This window comes from Tauraco erythrolophus, chromosome 3, assembly GCF_009769465.1.
Source record: "Tauraco erythrolophus isolate bTauEry1 chromosome 3, bTauEry1.pri, whole genome shotgun sequence".
NCBI lineage: Eukaryota > Metazoa > Chordata > Aves > Musophagiformes > Musophagidae > Tauraco > Tauraco erythrolophus.
In genome coordinates, this window is record NC_141467.1 from 50,410,861 (window position 1) to 50,438,497 (window position 27,637).

The window sequence follows — 27,637 nt, forward strand, 5'->3', positions numbered from 1 at the left end:
CTGTGGCCGGTGCCACCGGCTGCAGTACGGTCAGAGCCTGACTCGATGTGCCCGCAGCCCGCTCCTCCATCCCATCGCCGCCCAGCCCTGCTGATCAGCCACTCCATCTCCCTGTGGTGGAGCGGCAGCCCTTCCCCACCCAGAGCTGCTTCCAGCCTCCATCAGAAACCAGCTCCTTGTTCCCAGGAGCTCACCCAGGCCACAACCAGAACCACTTCTCCTCACATTTCCCACACCGCTCTCCACCAGCCCCTCAGGAAATCAGCAAGGACAGCTACACACTCTAGTTTTTGGTCCCCAGCTCGCTCTGTTAGAGAGTAAAGAGAGTGTAAAGAAAGAAACTGGCACTTACCTTGAGCGTTTTGCCAAGACCAAATCAGCTGCCCTAAGCAGCTACGCACAGCAGTAACTTGCACTGTAATAACCTGCACTCACTCTACTGAAAAATCCTGAAAACTCCCTGGTGAAGTCTCCCGAAATCTCCAATAGCTATTGCACAACTCTGGAAACCATCCTTAATTTCCTGTTTGCTTCTTCCAGCAGGGAGATACACCACATGACGCTGGTACGCCTGTGCTGACCACCGAAGGCAAGAGGTGAGTTTCAAAAGGAAACATTTCAGCTGGAATAAGTATTTAATCAAACAAGATTCGAGGTCATCCAGAGGTTGGAGGTTGAGGCTAGGCAGACGTCAAGAGTGAGAATAAAAGATTTAAAAAGAAGTACTACCACGTAACTTGGCGTGGTGGAACAATTTCTTATGTGGCAAACCCTCCATTACGGCTGCCTGGTTCAAGTCTTGATGTCTAAATTTAGAGCTGAAAAACAGGAAAAAGGGCGCAGGCAGGGCTAGCATAGTTTTTGACTGGTGTTACATGTTATATTTGAATATATTTTTTATCTTTAAGAATAAGACAAATTGATGTCAAAAATAATTTAGACTACCTTTAAGACATGAGGTTTTGGAGAATCTTCTACCACAGAATGCACTGCTTCATTTCTCCATAATTTGGAGGAATTTCATTTTATTAGAAGTGTCCTAGAGGTGTGCACCAGTGACTGGCATTCTGAAACCTCCAGCAGGATGCCCTCATGTCTTTTCACACTTAAAGTCCCTTTGCAGAAAAGCTTTGTGTAAAATGCTTGCTGCTGAGCGAGCATAAATCAGTAGATTTGATATCGACTTCCTCTCCAACGCAGAAATTCTTTGAGGCTGGTGTGAACCAACATGTCCATATCCTTCAACACCTTCTCCTGCAATGTTCCGTATTCACATAGCTTCAAATAATAGTTTTATACTGTCTCAAGTATAGCTTTCTACTCTTTCCCTATCTTTTTCATGCCCTTCTTTTTTTTTCAAATTGCTCATTCTGAGCCTGACTGAAATTGTATCTTTAACCATGTCTCATCCTTTTCTGCCCTGTACATTACTAAAATCCTTGTGATGCAGATCTTTGACTCTCCCTCTCTATTTTTTTTTTGTCTTATTTACCTATTGAATAATTTCTCTAGCATTTTAAGACTTTGTATCCTAAACCACGGAAAACTAATTTTCTTTAGGTATTTATGAAAGCCAATAGAATCATCACAATCCTTTTTTTTCTTCTTCTTTTTTTCAGAGCTGCAGACAGCCTTATAAAGTAAAATTCTGTCCCAGTGCCTACAGTTTCCCAGCAGGATTATTTTGCCTCCAGTGTAGGTCTCCATTTCCAACTCTTAAAACGCATACAAGCAGTTCAGCTGTAAGGGTTTTTCTTTTTCCTTTGTGACGTTACCACTTCCTAGTCAAATCCTTCTGTCATAGTTGCATTTTCGGTTTCGAGGACCAATTTTGACCTGCTTTAAGCAGCAAGGTTCTTTGATGATGGCTGTGGTAGTACAGATGTTGAAAGTGGTTAGCATTCATACTATATTCTGTCCCATTTGCAGCCATGAAGTATCCCTTCTCACCACTCTCCCAATCTATAAAAGAGCCTCCTAGTAAACATGTGACAGTTGTCATACTCTCAAGTTACTGCTGTGTTTTTTCCACTGGCGCAGTCTGAAGGAGGAGGTATGAATTCCCATGTCAACACCTTGGACACAGCCTTAGATATTGGCTTGTTGTTAACTGTGAAGACTCTACAAATAGCTCTGGTTAGGTCTCAGTATATTGCTGCTCCAGCCTTCCCTTTTAAATTGATGTTACCTTGACACTTCATCCATCATCAAAAAAGAGCAGTCCAGAAAGTTCTCATTCCCCAGGACAGCCAGAGATGCTTTTTAAATGAAAATCTCATTTCATAGTACAATTTGTTAACTTAATTATGACAGTCGATTATATTGGCAGTGCTTTGTATTGAAGCAGTTTTATTGAAAAGATTGATCTTTTTCATAAATAAAAAAGAATATATTTTAAACTTTTTTCACACATGAACATAAAAACTCTGAAAACTTTTAGAAATGAAAATTAACTATACAAAAATTAGGCTATCAATGTTAAATACTTGAATTTTTGTTACTACTAACTGAAATACATTTATATCTTCTATCAGTATAAAAATCTTCATAGTAATGGGTAATACAACATGAATATTTCCTTTAACTGAATGTATTCACATTTTCAATACATAGCTATTTCCAGTAAGTCTCGTCAGTCTATGCCTTTCTCTTTCGTGAAGTTCCATTAAGTTCTGAGGGGGATATTTGCAGCACTTGCTGTTGCTGCAGCTGCTGCTTCTTTGTGGGAGAGGAGATCCATTCTTCAGAGCTAAACAGAAACATAGCACAGCAGCTTACAAACGAAGCCCTTTTTGCTATATATAATATATATATGTCTTTTTAGCTTTTATACATGTATTTAATATAATTGATGCAAAAGCACAGGCTTCACACTAGTATAAATATTATAAACCCCATCTGTGCACAGCTTCTTGTAATTATTTTATTAAAATGAGGAATAGCATCAGGCTATTTATATTAGATAGTTTAAATACATAACCACTTAAGTTCTACATGTGGATAAAAAAAATAATAACAAATATAAAAAAAATAGACATAGTAATATAGTGAAAACTCATTCAGAGATCTACAGAATATAGCTGAATAAGATTTAAATATTCTCAAAAATACGACCATAGTTCAGCGCAGACAATGATGCAGTCATGAGGAGAGACAGGAGAAATGGAACAGTCAGTTCCATGTCATTTTAAAGACACAGACTTACTGATTTCCCTGATTTTATTTTGTGTGTACAAGCGTTCATTAGCCACAGAGGCCATGTGGAAGTAGATGCACAGGTAAAGAGATGACTCTGTTAAATACTTTACCACCAGCTCACCTCAGACAGTTACTTAGAAAAAGTTAAGTAAGAATAATTCTTTCTCTGTTCATCTGCCCAGTATTTGACGTCAAACCTTAAAAGACTTTACAGACCAAGCGATCTCAAATATTTCTGGGGTCTAACAGAGTTGAACATAACCAGAAAATATGGAGAACGTGAACGTGCAAAGATGCTAATCAACCAGTTCATAAAGAGAAACAGAATTAGAATTAGCAAGCAAATCTTTTTATCAAGCTTAAATTATAGCAGAAACTTTAAAGGAAACAAAAATTACATTGAAAAATCAGCCTTACACCAACTCTACTCACTGTTGGTTATTGTATACAAATACGAGTTTTTTAAAAAAAATCTCCTGTGAAAAAAAAACCAAACTAGTTTTTGCTTTGAATTCAGGGTATGGGAAAGTAACGATGAGATTCAGCACAGACTTACCTATACAATTTTTTTACTGGTTCTCTTCGCATTCTTTTGGGAGGGATGGGGGTGTCAGACATATCTAACATTATAGGCTGAAGTAATGATTCAGTGACTTTATCTGATGGAGTCATACCTAGGAAAAAGTTGCACGTAAGAACAAATTTAAACAAATATTAATCCTACTGGTTATAAATGGGCCCTGTTACAGTAGCGTTAAACCTTTGAAGTAAGGCTTTAGACATGCCATAAATTTTATAGTTACCTTATGCCTGAAACTGAGTTCAAAGATGACAGGTAAAAACATCTGCTTTATTTACAGTTGTCACAGAGTAAATGTTGGGTTTTTAAATATAATTTGAAATATCATAAATTATTTGATATTGACATAAAAAACATTTCTAACTGAGAAATACTATCCTTGCAGAATCAGGGGTGTTGCTTTTTATAGTACAATGTTTTGATTTTGTTTCCTTAGCAAAAGCAATTCAGCTGTTTACTATGCAGTCATTTCTAAAAGAATTTCAATGTTCTCTACCAGTGGGCAGCCAGACTAATGGTCGTATAATCTCATACTAGTGAGATCATATTTTCATGTTCACAAGACACTGACCACATTTTTAGTCTCTGAACACATTACATGGCAGTGCTGGCCTAGGCAACATCCACAGCATCATACTACATACAGTTTTACTATTCTTTCCCTAAAATGAGATATCTTTAAGATCTTAATTAATTTTAACAATCTTCCTTCATGGTTCGAACTTGTTAGTTTGTAAGAGTAGAATACATCTGGATGCAGTTAACAGTTCTCCTCCTTCAGAACACCAAAAATATAATACAATAACTTACCCAATTTTTGTTCTATTAGCTTGAGGTTTTTCTCTTGTTCGGCAAGTTCCTTTTTTTTCTTTTGCATTTCGGGACTGTTAAGTGACTGCAAATGTAAATCAAGATCCTTATTCACACTATCAAGTTTCATCACTGCTGCACGGTACTGCTGAAGAAGATCTAATTGAAGAATAAAATAACAAACCACAAAACAGTAAATAAGGGGTCATTTTGAGTTAGAAGGCTATCAAATACAACACAGACAACATATAAGATTCACAAGAAAACATATCTTTAAAAAGCATTACTTAAAAAACATCTAAACTTATAGTGGACCAGTGGCTGTTCTTAAAATGAGTGCAAAGACAGACTGAAAAAGAAATCACACCCAATATTTTGATTTCTCTTTTCAAGTCCATATCTTAAATCAGAGTAAAGTACCAGTGAATTCTGAAAACAGCGTGACGAACAGGTATTTCTTTACACATCTTGTCACTTGTGCTTTCCAAAATGAATTCTCTACCTTTGATGCCATTAAGTGTGCTTGTGGTATGTTTTGCTTTTAGCGTTACAAAGCTGAAGCTTGTATCACTGACTTGAATTCTAGTCCACCTTGTGGAACAAGAGAACATTTACTGAGTTTCACTTTGTCCCATTTTAGGGAAATTTAAACAAGGAGACAGCAGTAGATTCAGGTAAACAAGGGCATACTTTGCTGACCAATTTTATTCCTCTTTTAACATATGAGATGAAGAATTTTTCTTTGTCTAGGCATTGAATAAATATGTCAAGTAATGAAGAAAGTGTTCAAGCATGTTAGCCCAGGCTCATTCATTTTATTTTGTGCTGAATATGAGGTAGCTTGCACAAAGCTTAACTGAACACTAAATTACTTTACATTTGCCACAGGGTAAAAGCGTTCACGCAGACAGTTACTGCAGACTGACAAAAGGCACTGTAAATTCTCGGTATAGTTTATTTTAAAAGTACCTTGTCAGTGTAACCACAGTTTCAAGTAACTACTTTCCTTTTGTGCTACAAACATAGAAGAAAAGCAAGTCACAACTAATGTTAAAGCTGAAATTCAGTTCAAAACAAGTCTCATGTAATGAGGTGCTGTCCTTTATATGGAATTTCACTACTATTTTCCTTTAAATGTCTAGTAACTATCCAAGTAAAATTAAAACATGCCCTTTTCTTCTACCATGATGTTCCTGTACTAAATTATAGGCAATTCCAATTTAATTCACGTTGAGTAATAACTGAGTTCAACAATTGAAAATGTGTTGATAGACAAATACAAAGCATGCTAAAACCAGCATATTTCAGTCTGTAGCTGAAATGCTTACTATGTTTTTCCTACATGTAATATATTTATACTGAAATGCCTAGGAAGGACCATCTTAGTCTTTCTTCTCCCTTAACTGGTCAGTGTTAAGTAGTCTGCTCATATATAAGGCTACTCCAATAGGTACATGTGTTTTCTCTCTCTCTGTTCTCCCTGCACCCCTCACCATCGCACATGGACTTCACATCCTTTCTTTTGAAAATTAAGTGCTTAAGAACAACCTTATTTGTGAATAAGACTTTTCAACGTTTTACAAATCTGTCAGGTCAGCTGTTATATGTCACAAGCTGCCATCTTTTAACTTCATTTATAATCTTTATTCTGAAAGGAAGAACCCAAGAACATAATGCAACATAAGTGATCCCATAGGAAATAAAAGGTATCTTCTTATTAGGGAAACAATGTAGATGATGTTGTGCATGACTGATGAGAACAGGACTTTTTCTACCACTGCTTCATAGAGCTTACTTGCACAGTAAGAAATTCTAAATTGATATATGATGTTTCCAGAGGAGAAAGACCTAAAGCTTCTGTTTTTCAAGGACGCTGGAATTCAATCATCTTAAGCTTCTCATGCCTGATGTTTGAATGACTACCATTGCTTATACTCTTTCTTTAAAAAGACGGAATATCTCATGATTCTTACTTTTTCTTTCAGGAAACGTAACAGCTATAGATTTTAAGACATGAGAAATTCCCAAATGGAACATTGTACAGGTCATATTTCTTAAAATAACTTCATGCTAATCTGAAGTTTTCCTTTTTATATTACATAAAAGAACAACAAACATAGGCAAGCAATATAATTTTGAAAGTTCTGTATTTTCGTGATTTTATTAACCCACCTATCTGTCCAGAGAAAGTATAGTAAAGTTTTGGCACGGGTGCTCCAAATACCATTCCTCTGAGTTTGTCCATTGGAGGAGCTTTATTCTGAAGGCCTCCAAATTTTCCATTGCTGCGAATCCTGTCTCCTTCCCTAGTCAGCAAAGCAGGGCAATGTGTAATTTTTACAACCTACATAGGTATAAAAAGTGATACTAAATTAGTAACTCCATGGAAAAAAATCCAAGTTTTCAGCAATGCTATTGTGAAGCTTGGTATCTTTCAACTATGATGCTGCTTGTTCTTTAATGAGAACACATGTTGTGAAATTACATTTCATGACTTGCTTTCAAGTAATAGTATATGTGTATTAAAATTAAACAGTACTGCTGATCATTGTGGAAACAATTTTTTTTTTTTTGGTGTATCCTCAGATTTTAACAGAAGTCTGGGGACAGAATTTAGACCCATACCAGGAAAAAGCTAATTATCAACATATACTATGAAGTAATGGCAATAAAGATTAGCATTGATAAAAAATGTGAGCACTTATTCAATTACTTGATGAAAATGTCTTTTTTTTTTAAATGCACAAGATTTAAAGCATCAAAAATCCAAGAGATTTATTTCTTATTAACATATCCAATAAAACTTCCATATAGTTGATGAAATTTACCTGTGGTGGGTGACTGAAACAAATGGGGTGACAGACTAACCAAGTGAAATGACCCAGACCTCATTTTGCGAACTGACTGCATATACATCTCCTTTTCCTGAACCGACCCAGACGGTCAGTCTCCTGACACTGATTAACAATGGAGATATGACTCTCCTGTCTCTCCTGTTTAATTTTGCAGCAAAAAATATATAGTTTTTGATGAAAGAAGCACATATGGTCTTCACATTTGAAAAATGGTAGCTATTTGTTCACTTGATAAGACACTGAGATAGTTATAACACACGATGAAAATGAAAATTTTAATGTCAATCGTCTGGTTTTTACTATGACTATATCCACATATCTGAGACATTCTTTGGAAACATGCAAGACAGTCCTTGTTCTTAGGTTACCAGTGAGCAGTAGTCAACAAAAAGGGAATGGAACCACAGAGTAAAAGAGCTGGTCAGGCCCAAGGCACAGAGCAGGAAATCTATGCTTCACTGACCGCAAAAGTTGACCAATTTTAGATGCCACCAGAGGTTCCTTGTTAACTTATTGTTCTCTTCAGAAAAACCCTGCAGTATAATTTCTTATATTTCTGGAGAGGGAAATAATAAGAATATCCAGCTCCAAGAGCTTAATGTTTAATCAGTACAGTTCTACACTGTTATGCTGAATCATTATTGCAATTCTAACAACCTCATAAGCTGAAACAGAAAGTGCCCAATGTCAAGACTTCCTCAGAGACTTTCGCCTGCTAAAATGTGTCCCATTAAACCTAAATAAAATGGGTCACAGAAAGGTCTAGTAAGTTTCACATCAAGATCTTAGTCATTTTAGAGGATCTGAAATTTCATCATGCCTCTCAGACTCCTGTGGTTTTTTTATACATACAGGGACTAGGAAAGTACTGAAGAACATGCATTTAACACTAACAGCAAAACTACAAATGTTTTTTCTTGAAAACATGGTCCCATGCTTCATGGCAACAGTCACATAATGGAATTTGTTGAATGGAGGTAATTTTGTCAGTGCCAATAATACAAATTTCATTCACTGTTAAGTGCATTGAGGCTTACAGACAATAAGCATGCTTATAGATAATGCAGCATTAATCGTAGCAATTATTCTAGGTTTGTGATATATTAAAAATGTAGCTATGCAATATATTTGTTTTTTAAAAAAATCAAGAATAATGAAACATACCTCTTTTCTGTAATGGTTGGCAGCATCCAAGTTATCTATAATGATGGTGTCACCCAAGAGCATCCCAAACACTGAAAAATGTAATTTTTTGAACCATGAAATTTCTCCACAACACAATAACTTGAGTTTTGAAAAATCAATTCTGAGGCATCATTTATTACAGCTTTTCAGATAAGTGCAAGAGAAATAGCATGTCCATTATCTTTTTCAACAAAATTTTATTCTAAGATTGAGATAAATATGCTATCGTTTTCATCGAAGAATTCATAAAGAAAAAAATTTAGTATGTTTAATTGCCTTGTGGCATAATTGACTATTTTCCGCCAAAGCACTCTGTTGGTATCTTACATTTACATTTATGAAGACACACATCATAAAATCCCATGTTTCAGAAAATTATACAAATGATCATTTTTTGAAGTCCTCCTTGAGTTATCTTCTCAGTTTCTTAACATGTTTCTTAATATTCAGTGAGTTATAAAAGAAAAAAACATTCACAGACTGATGATCCAACTGAGTTTAAGACTTTTTTCTGCTAATAAAAGACTGTTCTATCCAAAGCAATGTGGTTTTTAAATTCTCCCAGGAGAGATGAAGAATTTATAGTTAAAGCCTCTGTCAATATCTAACTTTCTGAAAATAAGCTGGTCTAAAAATGTTTTTTTGTTAACAGTACAGAGAAATATTTAAATACTGGGAAGTTGTAAAATAAAATGAAAAACTTATTGAACTAATTACAGGTTCCAAGCCTCCCTATAAAGAAGTAGGTCTACTTAATTTAAGAAAGAAGCGTCAGAAAAGGTAGATACTGCTATGTTGTTAGGAAGAGCGAGAGGATGATGGTTCCCTAAACTTAAACCTACATAAAAAGTGAAAGCTTACTCTTACTGTAACTATTTAAGCTTAACATATATAGCCACATATATAGTTTGGTCTGAGTGTACATAAATCTATGCACTACACATTTTTGAGATGAATAGGACCGGAAAAACTGCCTAACAAAAGCAGTAATTTCTGCAATATGAAAATATAAAACTAAGGTCATGAGTGTCAGCTTCTGTTTACATGAGCTTGGGAAAACGGTAACGCTGCAGTAATTTAAAAAAGAAAAAACCTCTAGCATACACAGTAGAGAAAGTAAAAATAAGACAACAAGCAGAAGACAGCGGTCATTGCTGAAATTTTCACAATTGTTGTTTGCAAACATGTAACGCTAATGTCATCCTTTTTTTACCGGAAGATCTCACAAGGAACCTACACCGATATTTGCAAATGTCTCAATGAAGATTACTGAATGCATTATGATTTGTGATGTCTTTCATTTATTAAAAATAAAGAAGCTATAAGCGAATTCTTTAATATCACTTACCTGTTTGACAATGCTCTACATTATCTGGAAATGTTAACAGATCTCTGGCAAATACAGGATTTCCAATAGGTCTGAAGAAGATTTTTCCATTTTTCAAGTGAGGTAAAGGCCTAGTTAAAGAAAGGGGAGTGAGGGAGAAAAAAAGAAGAGAAAAAAGCAATTTGTCTTTATTTCATTATTGCTTCTGACAATCTAGTCAGAAATCTCAAACTGAATCGAATGCATCCTAACACTTTCATGAGGAGCTAAATGACACCAAGATTATCTGAAATGCCAGTAATACTAAAGATGCTCTGGTGAAACACTAAATTGTAATGAGTCATGTATCCAACAAATACATATGATTAATTTTACAGACAAGTTTTAATACACTATTTTATAAAAACTGAGATTTTGGATTCTATGAATACATCTGCAAATCAGATCTTTTCTAAAAGGCATTCTTTATGATTAGCAAGTTGTTTTCAGGCAGAGAATTACTATATTTTCATTTATCTTCCAGGAAACTAGAACAGCAGAATGAATTTCTATTACTACAGATGACTTTAGGGAATGTACTCTGGAACAGAATTTTTTAAAAAGTTAGAATTTGATTTGAAGCACTAGAATTATTTTTAAAAAGTTTCTGCTCTAGAAAAGATATAGAAGTGAAGAAAAAGAATGGTAAACTGTATTCTCTTTTTAAAAGAACCACTCTATTAAAAAAAGAACAACGCACAGCAGTTAAAGACATAAAGCTACAATTTCAGCTAACATTTCAAGTGACGTTACTGTTGCTATAATTATGAAGCCAGAAATTTTATACTTTGACTCTTTAACAGGACTAAAGTTTTTAAAATAAAGTTGAAGTATGTAACACAAATACAGAAGTTTCATTGTTTTTTCTCTACCTGTTCCAATCAGGGAGTGTCTTCTTGTAAATAGAATCAAGGGGTAGCACTTGCTGTCGACCTTGAGTTTCATCAAAAATAGAACGAGCGGCTTCAGTAGTCAGTGTGACTACGCAGTCCATGTCGCTTGCCAAATGCCAAGAGATAACTTTTGCTGCTTCGTTATCCTCAATTTGAGCTAAATGTGCAATCTGTACCACAGAAATTAGAACAGTCAAAATAGAAGCCAAGACCACCTCCTCTTTTCATACTAATCACAATCATCCTGCAACTTCAATCAGACATTTAATTCCCCTGTTGATGGCTCTGTTAGAAGTGCTGGTCATCTGGTGGGTTGGGAATACCTATCTTCTTTTTTATACTCCTCAAAAATTACTTGCATATTCCGTTGGCTAATTTTTCATCACCATCACTTCCTGGCACCAACAAAACTCATTTGAAGGCTCTCTGAGAGAAAACTCACCTTGCCTAAAATATCCTGGTTGCCTTTTGGATAGTTTGGGAGAGTACAAGTTCGCCTTGGCTGTTTCATTATTCCTTCTTGATCCAACAGCTTCTGTTTTATAAGAGAATCCACATACTGAAGCTGAGAATTAAAACTGAAAGTTAGTAAGCTTATATTGTTGGGTCGAGCTGCAGAAGTAGATACTTTACCTGTTGTCAATCAAGTTCGTAACAAAAAACATTCAATAATCTGGAACAGACTATTAATATACAGGGGACCACTGCATATAATCTCAGAGAAGAGCCAAAGGAGGCACACTGCAGTTGTGACTATGAACTTTTTTATTACTGCTTTTTTTTTTTTTAAAGACTTCAGGGAACTTTTCATAAGAGCTATCAGAGCTTGAGTAGAGTCAAAACTGCAGAAAGTTTAAACCAGAGACAACCACAAACGTACAAAAAGAAACCATTTTAGAAGAGGACTATGTCTAGGCTTGAAAAATCGAGCCAGAAGGGGGAACTTGGGTACTATGATTGCAGAATGTGTATAATTTAATTCTACTGATTTGTGATTTATGATTGCAACACTTGTTTTTATTTGACCTAGAGATAACTCATTATTTACATTTTTTTTTTTCAAAATGTTAGTAGTTTGAAAACTTCCTTTAAAAAGTTTCGTTTAAATATAATTGGGTCTTTATGGGACATAAGCAATAAGATACTTTGCCCCGAATCTTTCAAACTTACTTTTACATCAACTTCGGCAGTAACATGAAATTCTCTAATTCTTTAGAGAAAAAATATTTTCCTTTGGTCTACTTATGTAAGAATATACTCAGTGTATATTAATCTGCCTGCAAAAACCCATTATGAAAACTAGCAGTACCAGTAATACAACTGGTAAACTTAGCAGAAAGGCAAAACCAAGACCAGGATATAAAAGACAAGTATTTCTCTAGCAGTTTCTTTAAGAAATAGTCATATTAGCAGAATAGTAAAAAAAAATTTGAGTTTGGCATTGATCCACAAATTTTTCTCATGGTTTAAATTTTCAGGTTTTTGGTAACAGGTGCTTGTGTATGTATCAGTGTGATTCAATAACGTTATATAATTATATCAATGTAACATTAAGATTAGATTTATTTTTAAGATGTTATGGAGTTTAGTAAGAAATAAGCCATACTGTGTTTGTCTTCGGTAATTCAATTTGGTGTTTTTTCAGTTCATTCTTCAGGTGAGCTTCTCTTGTTTCAGCTTCTTTAACCTGGCCTGAAACCAATAAAATCAACAGAGGGTAAGGAGACATTAGAAAGCAATGAAACAGTTCTTACAGAATTGCTTACAGCTTTTCACAGTTATGCTGCCCACAGCTGATACTATCTACTTCTCAGTTTCAGCACAGAATATCAGGATTTGTCCAGCCTCTAAGCAATTTCAGCAGCTTCCATCTCCTTTAGCTTCAGAAAGCAATGGGGCCAGTCCTCAGATCAGTCTGAGAATGTAAACTCTTTTTAATTTTCATCTGCAGTTATCTTTCCAAATGGTTCTCCAACAGGTAAAAATGGCAAGAGAGAAGGGAACAATGGTAGTTGGCACTACCCTTTTTTGTCTCTTACATGGGACATGACTTTCTGGACACTATTTCCTCAACTCTCATATTTGAACTGAGGCAATTTTGAAAACAAATGAGTAAATAGGTGAGTTGCTTTCCACTCACTCTACTCAGACAGGTTTATATTTGGAAATGTTATTTAAGCATAAAGTATAATATTGTGCTCTAACTTACTCTATAGAGATATGCAAAAATCTGCAAATACAAACCAAAACTTTTTGCCTTTCACACTGGAATTCAGGAATTTGTATCCATAATGGAAACAAGCAGTAAGCAAGTAACAGAAACATAGCCCTGTACTAAAATCACAAGAATCAGCAGCATCTTCTAATTCCAGCGTGCTTTATTTACCCATAGTGATTACTTAAAATACAAATTCGGAATGCACTTATTAAAACAAACTTTCTGATCAACAGACAGGATGAGTAAAACAAAAAAAAATATGCAAAGAAAACACTTCCTTCATCTCTTCCATTCCTATAAACCACTGCCCTCACACTGCTCTGCTGTTTAACAGACTTTATAATGGATTACATTTTCTGAAGAACATAAACAATGAATAGCTACACAATACTTTTGAATAATGTACACAAGGTCAAATGTTCAGGAAAAAAGTAAAAGTTTGAAAATATAAGACTAACTTTTTGAAAGAGGACTATCTATAGTTCATTCTCTAAAATCGCTTTTAGGCAACAGTTAAATTTCCAGATGGATGAGCACATACATCCATTGCAAAGATCAGAATGAAAGGCAGTCATGGAAAAATCAGAATCAGACCACCAACTTCAATGTTTTATTCCTGCTTTTGACAGTTCTGACATAAGTTGTTCTACCTCAAGTGAAGACTCTTTATAGGTAGGTCCATCCAAATAACTAGATGCTTCCCTGTTAATGCAAATATAGACTCCCTTCTGTTCCCCTCTAATTACTGTATCTCCCGATTTTAATACCAATTTTTCTCTCTACAGTCTCAAAATTATTAAAGGAAAAAAAAATATAATTTCCAGGAAATTTATTTATATATTTGACTGAACTTACATTTCATTTCAGTTACAAGCTGATTAGTAGTATCAAACCAGTTTCTGTAAACACTTATGGACTGAGATAATTGGTCTCTCTCCTTTGTAAGTGTTGCCATCTGTTGCTGCTTCTTGAAATCTACAGAAATAATTATATACATTTTTAGAAGAAAATCCAGTAACATACTTAGTTGGTTTAAACATCAGCAAAAATCTATTAAGCTATTACACAGTTCTGAAGAAGTATTATGGACCTAAAACCAGTTGCTTCTAAGGAAAAATTTTAGAATAATTGAAACATACCATTGTAAAACATAAATGCCAGATGGTATGGTTCCAAAGGTTTTTTCAAAGCTGGCAGATCTGGCTCAAATACAAGAATATATTCAGTGCTATTTCTTCCAGGACTGTTTTCAGCCAGCACTAGATTCTAATAAAACAAACAAATATACATAAGTTTATGTTTGCACTTGAGGTAACACACAAAATAAAATAAACAGTCTTCAAATATTAAATAGTCTAAGTTACCTAACACATGATGTCTATACGATATTACTACAGTTTTAAATATTGGCTTGGAAATGCCTTTTATACCTAATAAAGAGAAGTAAAATATAAAGATTTAGCAGTATCTATTTTATTATTTAAGAATTAAGATTGTCATTTTACCTGTTTAGAGAGTCTTATTATTTTTGGCTATGTATTTTAAGAGACATACGCTCAGAAAAAATACTCTCTGCACTGTCCCGTAAGCAAGATTTCCTCAGATGTTGTACTTCATTCAGCATGTGAACAAATGCAAACGGAACATTAAAAAGAAAGACCCAATGCATAAACACATAGAAGGAAAACCAAACTATTCCCAGTGCTGAGTTAAAATTACTGCTGTTACCATGGAAGTAGACAGCAGGTCCCAAATGAATGAACAATACATACCCAAACACTAACATGAATATCCATTTCTTATCAATTCCTTATTGAAAAGACAAACTAAATCATTCACCTTTCTTTACAAACACAGGAAATATTACAAAACCATAAAGAACGGTAAACAAATAAAATTAGTATAGGTAATATCTAAATGTGCTGTTACTTTGGGAAAGGTATCATGCATAAAATGAATAATGCTTATAATAAAACTCATACTGTTTCCACCTTTAATATGTAGAAATTGCTACTCAACTGGCCAAATCAAGAGAGAGGTGGTTGTAGCCTAAAAGAAGAGATAGATATATAACCTTCAAAGATAGTCCTCATGGCTGTGAAAATATTGCAGCTACATATTTAATCAGGAGAAGTCTGTAGTGGAAATAGCTTTTCCTTAGAAAATTTATACTAAACAAAATGTAAACGTTTTCCTTCATTAAACAAGTTTAGTATTCCTGAACCTCAGTATAAGGCTAAACATGTCAGATTATCAGATTCATTACATTGATGCTAATTGCACATAATTATATTTATAAACAAGATGAAACAATTTCAAGATACTCGAAAAAACACTAGTGCGTCCCCTCCCCATTACTAGTCATATGAAAAGTACATCGCATCACAACTAACACGTCTTTTCCACATGAGTTTTGTGAGTTAAGTCAGAGAACTCAGTATGAACTAGACAACTGAAAACTGCCTGAAGAGGACAAGAGATATGAGATTCACTGAAATGGAGCTACTCTGGATGGAAGACTAGGGAACACAGGTTACTGTCAAAGCAGTAGGATCTCATCAGATCACAGTAATGAGAAAGCAGAACAACGCAGCCCGCCTCTGCCCCAAAAACAAACCAGGAATATATAAGTAGAAAGAAAAATTATCTGCTTACAAAAAAAAATAAAAATCTGAAACAAGCCAAACAAAAAAAACCTGAAAACATCCCACTGCCCCCATTACATAGTTTGTTAGCTTGGTCTCTGAAGCAAGACTAGAGTATTTAGGTCACAATGTCTCAACAGCAGGTTACTAGTATATGGAGATTAAAAAAAAAAAAAAAAAAAGTTATTTCTGCGTTGATGAGGAGTCTGAGAAATTATCCAGTAATTTTATCTGAACTGTCAGAGCTGACTTTATAAGGTTATTTTTCTTCTCAATAGCATGAAGTTTGAAACATTTGTTGAAATTTCTACCACAGGTGTAAATGTAAGTTCTGTGGAGAAAAGTGCTATTTTATTAGACGAGTGGCTATAGCTGACTCCTTACTTATACTTCTGCACTTTTTCCCACCCCACCTGCCTGAGCAAAATGTGTTCACAAACCAATTACTTTAGAACTCCTGAAACACAGTTTGGGAACAAGAGAAACTCAGAGTGCATCATAAATCAATTAGTATATTAATTTTACCTGATACCTCCATTCAGTCCACGCATTTTATTTTTCTAGCTTGTTTTTCATATACATTTTCTCAGTTATCCTCATGGATCAGAGTACACCAGAGTTTGACAGACTGTTCAGTGAAAAATGTTTGCCCATGTGAACTGGATGTTTTTGTCCTTGACTGCTATCAACAGAGAATTGTTTATGCTATGTCATTAAGTTTCATCTATGTAGTTCCATAAAAAGTTGATGTACTGAATAAAATATATTATGAAGAAATTTTTATGTAGGATCTGTAGATTTTAGTGATTCTACTGGGGTTTTATTGTGGTGATTTTCAAGATTGGAAAGATTGATGATTGGAAGATTTTGTGTTTGTTGCTAAGTGTCTGACTCCACCTGGCACACTGATGCTGGTCTGCTGGGAGGCTGCTTCCAGTAAGCAAGGTAGAAAAGGTGGCTGAGAAAATTTCTTAAAAAAGTTGGATCCTCTTTCAGTACACCTTCTAACTGTTTGAAGATTTTCGTAGACTTACTTACGAAACCATGAGACAACCAGAGGAAACAAATGAAGAAGAGGTATACTTTTGCTCTGCAATTTTTATATGATACTTCAGCAACTTAAAAAATAAACCTACACATACACCTGTTTCACCATGTGAATAGCCCTATTGACTGAAGTTTTCTGCAGGCTTTTAAGAGAGATATTGTGACCATTCCAATCAGAACAAATGTGCGGCTCTACACCCAGCTGGGTGTTTTTGGTGTGTTTCAAACAGTTTCTGGTTTTTCGTATGTGCATGTTTTAACTTGCCTTTTACGTTATACTTTGTAGCAACTGTTACAAATGGAACTCACAGGTTTTAAAAATTCGACCTGTATGTGTTGAAGAAAAAGCGACTGCGATGACGTGACTACAATATGCAGTACTTTCAGAGGTATGTGTGATGCTACAGCCAGAGATTCAAACTGAAAGAAGGTAAGCATTTTTAACAGTCAAGGGCACTAATGACTGAAATAAAACATAAAGAGAAGTGGTAGTCTTATTTTTACTACTTCAAATGAGGATAGGATGCCTTTCTGCTAAGTATTATAAGCCCAGTTTGCTTGACAAAATGTAAAGAGAACCTGGTAAAATTTCATTACATATATATGAAGACGTTAGACTAAATGATCTTAAGATATTACAGCCAGATAGTATTATAAATAAAAATGTAAAATACTGCTAATATTAACGGTTTAACTACAATTTGGTTAAGTGTTATTTACATGTGAAATTCAAATGAGGAAAAGACTTATCCTGGATCCCTCTGTATGTCCCAGTCCCTAACTGAATGTACTTGTAAACTTCTCTCGCTTGGCAAGGATAAACAGTTTAAAGAGTGTCCTTCCTTCAGGTTTTCTAAAAATCAGCAACCAAACTAAGAAGAAATAATTTATCTTCTTATCTATAAGGGAAGGCTACAATCTATGCTAAACCTCCACAAACACGCTGAGGCGTAAGATCAGCTTTCAAACTGTAGGAAAATAGGCCTCGTTACATTCCCTGCTCACGGAGGTAACGGCGTGTTTCAGTCACACTTACAATCACAGCTGATCCTCTGTCAAACGGAAACTCAATTGTACTGACTTTCCCCTGAAACTGCGGGATCTCTATATCTTCATCTTCACTGGAGCTCTTAATTGTCACTATGATTCTGCCAACCAGATCAATTCCAGTGTGATTGTTGTATTCGTCCTGTAAGAAAAAAGACAAAAAAGTTAGTTGGGCACACGAAATGAAATAAGTGACCATTTATATACTGCACTGTGCCTACGTGCCCAGGCGCTGGCAGGGGCTGTGGGCGGCGCTGTGTGGAGCGGCCGGGGCTGCCCGAGCTGGACACAGCCGGTTCCAACCGACCCGCCGCAGGGCACCGCTGCGCCCCTCAGTCGCGGCGGTGGTGCCTCTGGGAAAACACATTTAAGGAAGGGCAAAAATGCCCAGGCAGAGTAGAAGGGGAGAGAAAGAGGAGAGGGAACACCAAGGTGAGAGAAGCAGAGGCGGCGGGGAGACACTCCAGGCGTCAGAGCAGAGACGCCCCTGCAGCCCGTGAGGAGACCACGGTGGAGCAGATACCCGCACGGCAGCCTGCGGAGAACCCCACGCCAGAGCAGGTGGATATTTCCTGACGGACTGCAGCCTGTGGAGAGGGCTCATGCTGAAGCACTTCCTGAAGGACTGCAGCCCATGGCGGGACCTACACCAGAGCAGGGAAACAGTGAGGAGCTGTTGTGGGCTGACCATGACCCCCATTCTGCAGGCACTCAGGGAGAGGTAGAGGAGTATGGAGCAAAGCTGAGTCTGGGAAAGGGAGGGATAGAAGGTGTTGCTTTACTTTTTTTAGCCTTTGTTTCTCAAATCTATTTGAAGTGGCAACAAATTAATTTTCCACAAGTCTGTTTTGCCCATGGTGGTAAGCAGTAAGTGATCTCACTGCATCCTTCTGAATGTTCAAAGTTCAGGAAACCTTATTTTTTGAAATAAAAGATTTCTATGAGGAACTGTCTCCTGGAAGCAAAATCACGGAAACATCTGCTGCATATTTAAGTGTTTTCCCACTAGAATCTATTTGTGAAACATTTTTTCCTGTGGCAACAAGAAATGGATTTCAGTTGAGATGCCTGAAAGCAAGGATTTAGTTTTGGTCATATGCATGTAAGTAAAACAATATGCACCTGTCATATACTGGAAATCACTGATTTACATCTTTTTTGTGATGTTAATCTGCAAAGAGCAGCAATGCCTTACAGCAAAATTTAACATATTTTTAGCAGTCTTATGTATTTTCCTAAGCATGATTTTGTACTAAAGTATAGTTACCATTACATGGAGGTATAAATCCTTGACCAGTGTACGGCTAGTAAGAGTTCCAACATTGGAAACTGCTGGAGTAGCTGGTGAAGAATCAGGTAACAAGCGTACAGGGTCATTAGGTACAACTTCAATTATAATCTAGCAGACAAAGGAGGAAGAATAAAAGAAAATAAAGAGTTATATAATTCACTGTAATTCACCTGCACACATGGGTTGCTCAAAAAATACGAAAACAAATGCATGTGAAATTTACTGGCAATCTTGAAATAGACTAGCATGATCATAAAACAGTTCTACTACCTTGCAAATATGCAGCTCTGTTATTCCACAAAATTTCTGCTTAGTTATAAAAGCTAATGAAAACATATTTTGGTAATCAACAGTTTGAAATCAATATCTATCAAAAATAAAAATATATTTTTTTTGCAAAGCTTGCATATGAAAGTATTTGCATTCTGAATCTATAAAATATCATACTATTTCTCCCAGATGATTCTGTATTACATGTTCTTGGCTATATGTAATTAATTATAGATTCAAACCTGGTCACTGCTGAGCATGTTTATCTTATCCATTGCAAAGGTAAACTGGATACAGTAAGTGCCCACTCTCTCTGGAACGACTTTATCCCTAAATAAATCAAAAACAAAACCAAGCAAAAGCAAGTCAATATTCATGTGACAAGTATGTAAGCATGCGAGCAATTCAAATTCTGAGTAGTCCTCCGAACTAGTTAGAGAGCCCTATTAAGGTATGACGTATTTTAGTACACCTCCATAATACTCCTCCTTCAGCAAGAACACCATGAAAGTTTCACAAGAACTGGAAATAAGGCTATTGGAAGCTTGGATGAGGAGAGTCTCCTCCAAGAGTTTGTTTCCACTAGTTGACAGGAAGTTTGTCATGGCCCTATTATTCAGCAACCTGTGAGTCTATCTGATTTCCCTTTCCATTCAATTAATTTTCATAAAGCTACTGAAACAGAGTATAGATACTTAGATCTGCAACAACAACAAATTCTCTCCAAATTTAATAATTTGGCTTGAATTTATATAAAATCTGAGTAGCTAATTCCTTCTCTTACTCAGAAAGTGTACAAAGTTGGGTAACTTGGACCAGTGGCTAAGGTTGAGTATAGTGAGAAAGAAAAGAGTCTGCTTTCTAAAAGCAGAAGGAAGGTCTGTTACTAGGACACAAGAGCTCAAATCAACAGCCAGTACCACAACTATTTAACTGATCCCGTAGCATGCCTGCCAGGAATAGATGTAGAAGGAACATGGCAGTGAGACACCAGCTTACGGTTAAGTCTAGTTCTGCTGCATGTCCTCTGAGACACCATCTCAGAGCCTGAGACAGGCTGAGAGAGTTAGGGCTATTCAGCCTGGAGAAGAGAAGGCTCTGGGGCGACCTTATAGCAGCTTTCCAGTAATTAAATGGGGCCTACAGGAAAGCTGGAGAGGGACTTTTTACAAGGGCATGTAGTGACAGGACGAGGGGCAATGGCTTTAAACTGAAAGGGGGGAGATTTAGATTAGATCTAAGGAAGAAATTTTTCACTCAGAGGGTGGTGAGGCACTGGAACAGGTTGCCCAGAGAAGTTGTAGATGCCCCATCCCCAGAAGTGCTCAAGGCCAGGTTGGATGAGGCTTTGGGCAACCTGGTGTAGTGGAGGGTGTCCCTGCCCATGGCAGAGAGGTTGGAACTAGATGATCTTTGAGGTCCCTTCCAACTCTAACCATTCTATGATTCTATCTCTGAATAACTAAGCCAAGGAAAGACACCTAAACTGACGGGGCCAAGGTCATGCCATGGTTCAGGATTAATACACAGCTACAGAAGGCATTAAATCACAGTTAAGTCCACTTTGTCCAGCCTGCAATTCTGCAGCATTTGAACACAACATTGAAAAGAATTAAGGAATGTTACTAGACAAGCAACAAGCAGATGATGCAGTCCCTTCGTTGTTAGCATTTCTCATCATGTATTCTAATACATTATCTTGGACTCTTTACTTCTCCACTCTCAGATTAAACAAATGTCAAATGTATTTAGGGAAGAATTCAATCCTCATGTTCATTGCATCTTGCTAATATCTTTTACCATTTCATAGCACTGTATCATACTAATTCTGTAACAGATTGTTACTATCAAAATCTAAAACTCTTGTTTCTATTTCAAACCAGGTATTTTGTTCAGTAAGTTGCATCAGTAATTATAAAATAAATGCTGCTATACCTGAAGTAGAAGAAGCCATCTTCCTTGTCATCCTTCACTTTACTACAGCTAAATGTTGTAATCTGAATAGAAAGATGCAAAAAATTTAATGCAATATACCGGAAGTTAAAGTACCTTACCAGTAATACGCTATCAAGTCTTAACTATTTGCAGTACTGATAGCATACAGTAATTCAAAGAGATCACCTACAATTTAGATGCTAGTTTCATTTTCTTAATTCTCGGAATGTTTTCTTTGCAAAATCCGGGGTGGCAACTTTTACGAGTCTCCCTGCTATCAGTTAGTTTCTGCAGAGCAGTAGCATTTTTGTCCTTATGATAGTCTTGACATTTGAACAGTCTGACAACTTGCAACAGGACAGATGTTAATAAACAAATATGATTGACATGTAGCATTCGTTATTTAAAATCTAGAACAAGATATTGACCTAAATTAAATGAAGGAAAGTTTCTCCTACAAATAAGTTTGTCCTATGCCAGCATTTAGATACCCATTTTGAAGACGCATGTTGGTGACTTACATCAGTTGGTATCCTACTTGCGCTGCTCTGCACTTCCCACATTTTCATACAAATTCGTGCTGGATTGATATTTTTAATAATGTTGTCATCTTCTGAAAGAACACTAACCATAAAATCTGTAGAATGAAAGACAACATTTTTCAAAGATTATTCTTATTCCAGATTAAGACAACCTATCTCCATTAATTTCTGTGTCTCTCTCATACTCGGGAGGAAAACCACACAAACCCCACATTTCAAACAGAACCCAAACAACAAAAAAACCCCTAAAACCAGATATGGAAAATCTTCTCTCCCGGGCCCTGTAATTAGACCAGGTAACAATCCTTAGGAAAACAACCACCTACTTTGTCCAATGATTGCTTTAAAAAGAACCTCCAAATTTCAAGTCTGCTTTTCCTAGATTATCATTCTCATCAAAATAGCAGGCCAGGCTGCTTCTTGCTCTCAGGAAATCAATAGCTATTTAAGTAGCTGATTCCTTCCTTCAGAGACAGGAAATCCAGATCTCCCTCTTCCTTCACAGTGCTTTAGCCATTGAACTACTGGATAGAAAGACGTAGTGGTTGGAAAGAGGCTGTACCAACACCACTACCATTTTCCCCACCTATTAGCCACACTGTAATATAAAGGAGGACTGGATGAAGTATTCATCTGAATACTTCACTGGATGAAGTATTTTAAAGAACAGAAATCTCTTTCCATAAAAACGTTAGCTCACCAAGTTAGGACAATATAATTATTATCTTTAAATATGAACATTTTTCGGTCAAGAAACAAGTCTCCACACCATAGACTTCATATCTGTGGGAGATATTCTGCTTCTCAACTCCTAGGTACTACAAATAAATCCTTTTCATTCTAAATTTGAATAAATGTTGCAGGTATTTAATACAGATACAACAAACGGATTTGTGTGAAGCAGATTTTCTGTTGGTTTGTTTTTTTTTTTTCATCACCTTCAAGAGATATTTATCATCTAGGAATCTAGAAGTGTTTACAAAGGAGTACAGAGAAATAGGTGGTAAAGATTCAGAATGTTGCGCTGAAATCACACCGTGAAACAGAACAGAACTGAAAACACTTGTTAGATTGACAGCTTTTTGGTTTTAAGTCCACCTAAAGGCATGGGAAAGACTGAAGTATAGGAAGGACAGTGTCCTGTAACAGCTTACTTTAAGAGCCTTTAGTTAAAGAACTTGCCAAAAGATCTCTAAAAAACCAAGTACTCTATAACACCAGGATCACTCATGTTCGCACAGTTGTCAACTTTCAAACACATTTGCCAGGCACCACTTTCCAGTACAAAAGTCATGTTATTCCCAACCTGCTCCCATTTCTACATTTATCCATGTACTGACTTAATTATATTCTTCGTATTTCCTTCCAACAACTGTCCAGTACTGAAAACATATTTACTGATCAAAAGTTCCCCTGACCTCTCCTGAAACTTTCTGAAAACTGCATCGGATTTGTCACCTTAACTTACTCCTTTCAAATGAGGGTCAAGTTAAATAGGATTAGCGTATCAGAGTTAGTACCTTAGCAATTTCATGCCTAAATTAATTTATAATCCTTAAGTGAATACCATTCAGTATAGGAAATTTATTAATGTTTACTTCATCAAACAGATCTAAAAGTCATCTATTGAAGATTCAAATGTGATTTTTTTTTTTTTTAACCAAGGATGGGATCAAATGGGAAAAAAAATTAGTTTGAAAATGACTCGACTCTCTTTCACAAGTACCACTGACAAAATACAGCATGCTTCCCAAGTCTCACATATTTTTGGTTTTTAATTTTAATAAATTATTACTGAAGTCTTGTTTTGCCTTCCTTAACATGGTATTTTATTTAAAGTGACAGAATTTACTTGTTTTCTATTTTACTTATTTAGATGTAACTTCGGCTTTCTGAAGAATATCTTTGTATCATGGTTTCATAGTGCAAATGGAGTTACTGCAAACTAAAGACAAAAATTTTCTGGAAGAAGGGCTAGTAAATTTATATACTTTGTATACTCCCACAGTAATCATAAAGAACACTAACTTCCTGAATTAATGGAATTAGTTAGCATAGGACTTTTATTCATGCCGAAGTCTCCTTATAGGAAAAAGCAAAGGTTTCAAATTCTGGTTTGCTTTTAACAAAAGATGTTTCCTCATGGTTATAACTTGTTCCTTAACTGTTTTCCTTATTGTGAATACTACTGAGATGTAAAACATGAGACCTTATTTTTTCTTTTATGACTCAGCAGCCTTAGTTAGAAAGCAAAGATCATCCCTTTCGTCAGAGAATACAGTAAGAGAGAAGAATATTTTGTGCTGTCCCTGGCGTACTTGTGATCACTTTTTGGTTCCTCTTTGCTCACAGTTGGCCTATAATTTCATAGCTACCTTCTTTGTTACTATTCCACAGAAAATGAGATGAGGGAAAACATGCATGACCTAGCTCAGATCATCTTTTGGGAAGATAAAAAGCTGAAATATGGTGTTTCACTAAGGACAGAAAAGAGTTTGTGTAGTTTTACCATTTATAGACAGATAAAGCTAATAATTTGGAACAAATAAATAAGAGGTCATTTGAAATGCTTTCCAAAGATGATGTACATATATTTTCTCTCCAAGTGTTACAGAAGCATCTCAGATACAGCTCTTGCAAAGAACTGAGACAAAACAGACAAAAAACAAAAGTAAGAAAATACACCAGGAGAATCATCAAAATAGTTCTTCATAGGTTTACAAAAAGCTCTTGAGTGATTGGTTTGCACCAAAGAATCCTTATACTTACCAGGGAAGGTACCACCTGCTGGAAAAGAAGCATTTTTGTCAAATTTAACATTCAAGCGGACAGGTTTCTCAGGATCAGGCAGGACGTTTAATGTGATTATAGGACAATCTAATGTGGTCTTGTTATAGAAGGCTTTAAGCTGTATAGTGTGCTCACCCCTGAAATATACAGAAATCACAAAAACTATTATAAAATATATCTTTTGAAAAGACATTTTCAACAGACTTCAAGTCTGAATGATGTACATGAAAGCATGACAAAAAACAGGTAAAAGTTATCCGTAGTAAAGGGGAAAAAAAATTGAAGTGTTAATCCAAGGTTAAACAAGTAAAATCATAAGTTTAAAATATTATTTAGATATTAGCTTACTAAACTTAATTTTGCTTTAATATTCATTAGCCGGATCACGCTTCATTGCCTGCCTGTAAGAAATTAGCAACTCTCAATTTAAGTTGCAGAAGACAGTAAGGCGGAAAGCAAGCCCAGCTGATCAAAACGCTGTCTGAGGAGCGTTCTGCTGCGACAGTTTCCGAAGAGTGAATCTGCGTACAACTCACATCTAGCGAAGCGCGTTGCAAGTATATGATGACTTCATTGCTGTACAATAACTCAGATTTTTTACAGTATTAACAACTTGAAATTTAAGTTTTAAAACAGAACTGGGAAAATGATACTTAACTGCATGGAGGCTGTACTCCGCAGATAGTTTTGATTATGCTATAAAACATAGGATGTTAACACTGAGCACACCTGTTTCTAACCTCCAGTAACATATTAACTAATATTCATCATCATTCTACCAAGATGCAGGGACTATAAATACACTGAGCACCATCAGTAGCATTTAAAATAGATTTTCTTCCAAATGCAAAATAATATTATGGGTCAAATCCTGCAGATATGAATGCAAAAATATTAACTGTCAGGAAATACTTAAGTTTAAGAATAAGCACTTAATACTTAAGTTTAAAAATAAGCACTTATTGCTAGCTTTTAAGCTATCTACAGCCGACCTAGTCTTGCAAGAAAAGCCCAGGGGTACAGGGACTGGATAGCAGAACTGTGAACCTGAGGAGGATATCAAAATAATGAATTTGGAAAGTCAGATGGGACATGTGAGTGTAAAGGGAGCCAGGGCAACTGACATGAAGAAGCAGGAGCCACAGGACACACCTCTGCAGGAAATGAGACTTCATTAGTTCACTGCAAATAAGAAAAAAAAATTAAGTTCTTTTGGATGCTTTACCTTTCAAACAATAGCTAGCACCCAGAGGAAGTAGGGTTTCAACACTCTTAAAATGTGTTCCTACTTTGAAAGCATAACGTCTGGATCTGGTGACCCAAAGCCTGTACACTTCAAACATTTTAAGAGGTTTCTGACACCATCTGCACTAGGTACAGGTTGACAATTATAATCTGTGTTTCACCATGACCAGAAAAAACAGGCTTTGGAAAATTAGAGCAGCAGCTTCTCAGAAGACCAAAAGAAGCAGCTATTGAATTTTATTTAGTTAAGCACTTCATTTCTTAAAGCTCACTATCTGGCTTTCTACCGGCATATATAAAAAAAATGTGTGATCTTAGCTCTAGATTAATTAATTCTTGGTAGGTACTTTATGAAATGCGCAGCTTAAATACATCTAGTGAGCAACATTTCAGAATTCAAATTTTTCCATATAGTTTTCACTACTTACCAAGGTGCATGAATACTAATAACTCCCAGGTTAGCCCTACCATTTTCATCTGTTTTATGTTGCTGGTTTGACGGAAGAATCTGTCAAAAAAAATTTTTTTTATTCTTTCAATGACACAAAAGGAGTATCAAGTCTTAGAATAAAATATATATCTCATTTGCCTGCATACTGTCTTTCCATTTGAGCAACAGCTTCTTTGTAATTTTGCACTCTAAATTAGGGAAAGATACACTGTTGTGAATGCAATATTAAGAGGTTTCAGAATTTTCTCTGCCAGTTTTTGAAGACAATCACTTTATCTGAACTAGGATATTTTCATTCATTAATATGTTCAAATCTTTTGTTAATGTTAGTTTTTTAATTGCTACTGATGCTATCATGTCATCCACAGCACAAGTTAATCTGAGTATATTTTCAGATTCTAAAACCTTCTACAAACTATTCCCTTTTACACTGTTTCTCCGGTCTGCACAGAGGTTCCCGAGTAGGAAAAATTAAAGAATAAACAACTAGAGTACAAACAACTAAAGCATCTGTGTCTCTCTTCCCCTTCCCCCGTTCTAGTCCCACTGCCAAGAACGTAAGACTGCTAGACAACCTAGAGGAAAGTGGAATGACAAGTGATGAAGTACAGTACCTTATTTATCAAAACTTAATGACAAACAAGAACTGATCTCTATACCGTAAGAAATGGCATTTAATCAAATGCTAATAATGATAGATAACTTTTTGTCAATGTTGTTTTAGGATAACAACACAAATGCCTTGTACATCTCCTATTTACCTAGCACATTAAACAGGTCTAATTATAAGTCCTTTGAAGCAAATGGAAATTCAACGATTGACTTAAAGGAATTATTGCTGAATCCCACTGTTAGAAAATAACTCTCCTTTAACTCACTGGTGTTCTTCAAAGTGTTTTTCTGTGTGCACCCTCTCTTAGCCGCAGTCACTTCTCTGTCATGGAAAGTGAAATCTTGTGATTGGCAGTACCAGAGTCATACTTGCCTTTAAACATCAAATGGCAGAGAAGCTATCACTTCACTTTCCTCATCAATCACAACTTTTGGAAACTATGGACTCCGGTACAGCAGACAGAGAATGCCTAGCCTCTCATAAAAAGACAGGTGAATCTTAAAAGAATACTAATACACTCTTACAGCAAGTAGAAGTTATTTCTTCTGCAAATATGTGTGCGTGTTGCCTTAGCCTTACCTAAGAAATACCTTGTCAATGTATCAAAAGAATCTCAGACAGATAGTAGCTTTAAAGTTTGGAGGACAGCAAAGGAA

The 27,637-nt window shown here is 35.9% G+C and overlaps 1 protein-coding gene across 4 annotated transcripts in view; it reads right to left on the bottom strand.

The window, feature by feature from the left end:
• Positions 1 to 2,412: 2,412 nt before the first annotated feature.
• Positions 2,413 to 27,637, bottom strand: part of SMCHD1 (structural maintenance of chromosomes flexible hinge domain containing 1) — a 92,369-nt gene continuing 67,144 nt past the window's right edge. For 2 of the 4 annotated variants that reach the window (XM_086608581.1, XM_086608580.1), the window contains 18 exons: positions 26,346 to 26,425; positions 24,652 to 24,809; positions 21,862 to 21,977; positions 21,341 to 21,402; positions 19,648 to 19,735; positions 19,112 to 19,243; positions 17,834 to 17,986; positions 14,245 to 14,371; positions 13,961 to 14,080; positions 12,494 to 12,579; positions 11,330 to 11,452; positions 10,867 to 11,057; positions 9,977 to 10,086; positions 8,608 to 8,678; positions 6,761 to 6,932; positions 4,589 to 4,747; positions 3,755 to 3,872; positions 2,413 to 2,749 (listed from right to left, as the gene is read on the bottom strand). In XM_086608581.1, coding sequence (XP_086464707.1) covers positions 2,638 to 2,749; positions 3,755 to 3,872; positions 4,589 to 4,747; positions 6,761 to 6,932; positions 8,608 to 8,678; positions 9,977 to 10,086; positions 10,867 to 11,057; positions 11,330 to 11,452; positions 12,494 to 12,579; positions 13,961 to 14,080; positions 14,245 to 14,371; positions 17,834 to 17,986; positions 19,112 to 19,243; positions 19,648 to 19,735; positions 21,341 to 21,402; positions 21,862 to 21,977; positions 24,652 to 24,809; positions 26,346 to 26,425 — 2,178 coding nt within the window. In that variant the 3' untranslated portion in view covers positions 2,413 to 2,637. Of the gene's footprint in view, positions 2,750 to 3,754; positions 3,873 to 4,588; positions 4,748 to 6,760; positions 6,933 to 8,607; positions 8,679 to 9,976; positions 10,087 to 10,866; positions 11,058 to 11,329; positions 11,453 to 12,493; positions 12,580 to 13,960; positions 14,081 to 14,244; positions 14,372 to 17,833; positions 17,987 to 19,111; positions 19,244 to 19,647; positions 19,736 to 21,340; positions 21,403 to 21,861; positions 21,978 to 24,651; positions 24,810 to 26,345; positions 26,426 to 27,637 lie in introns of those variants that run through there. The other 2 variants (XM_086608584.1, XM_086608583.1) reach the window with 2 other exon arrangements.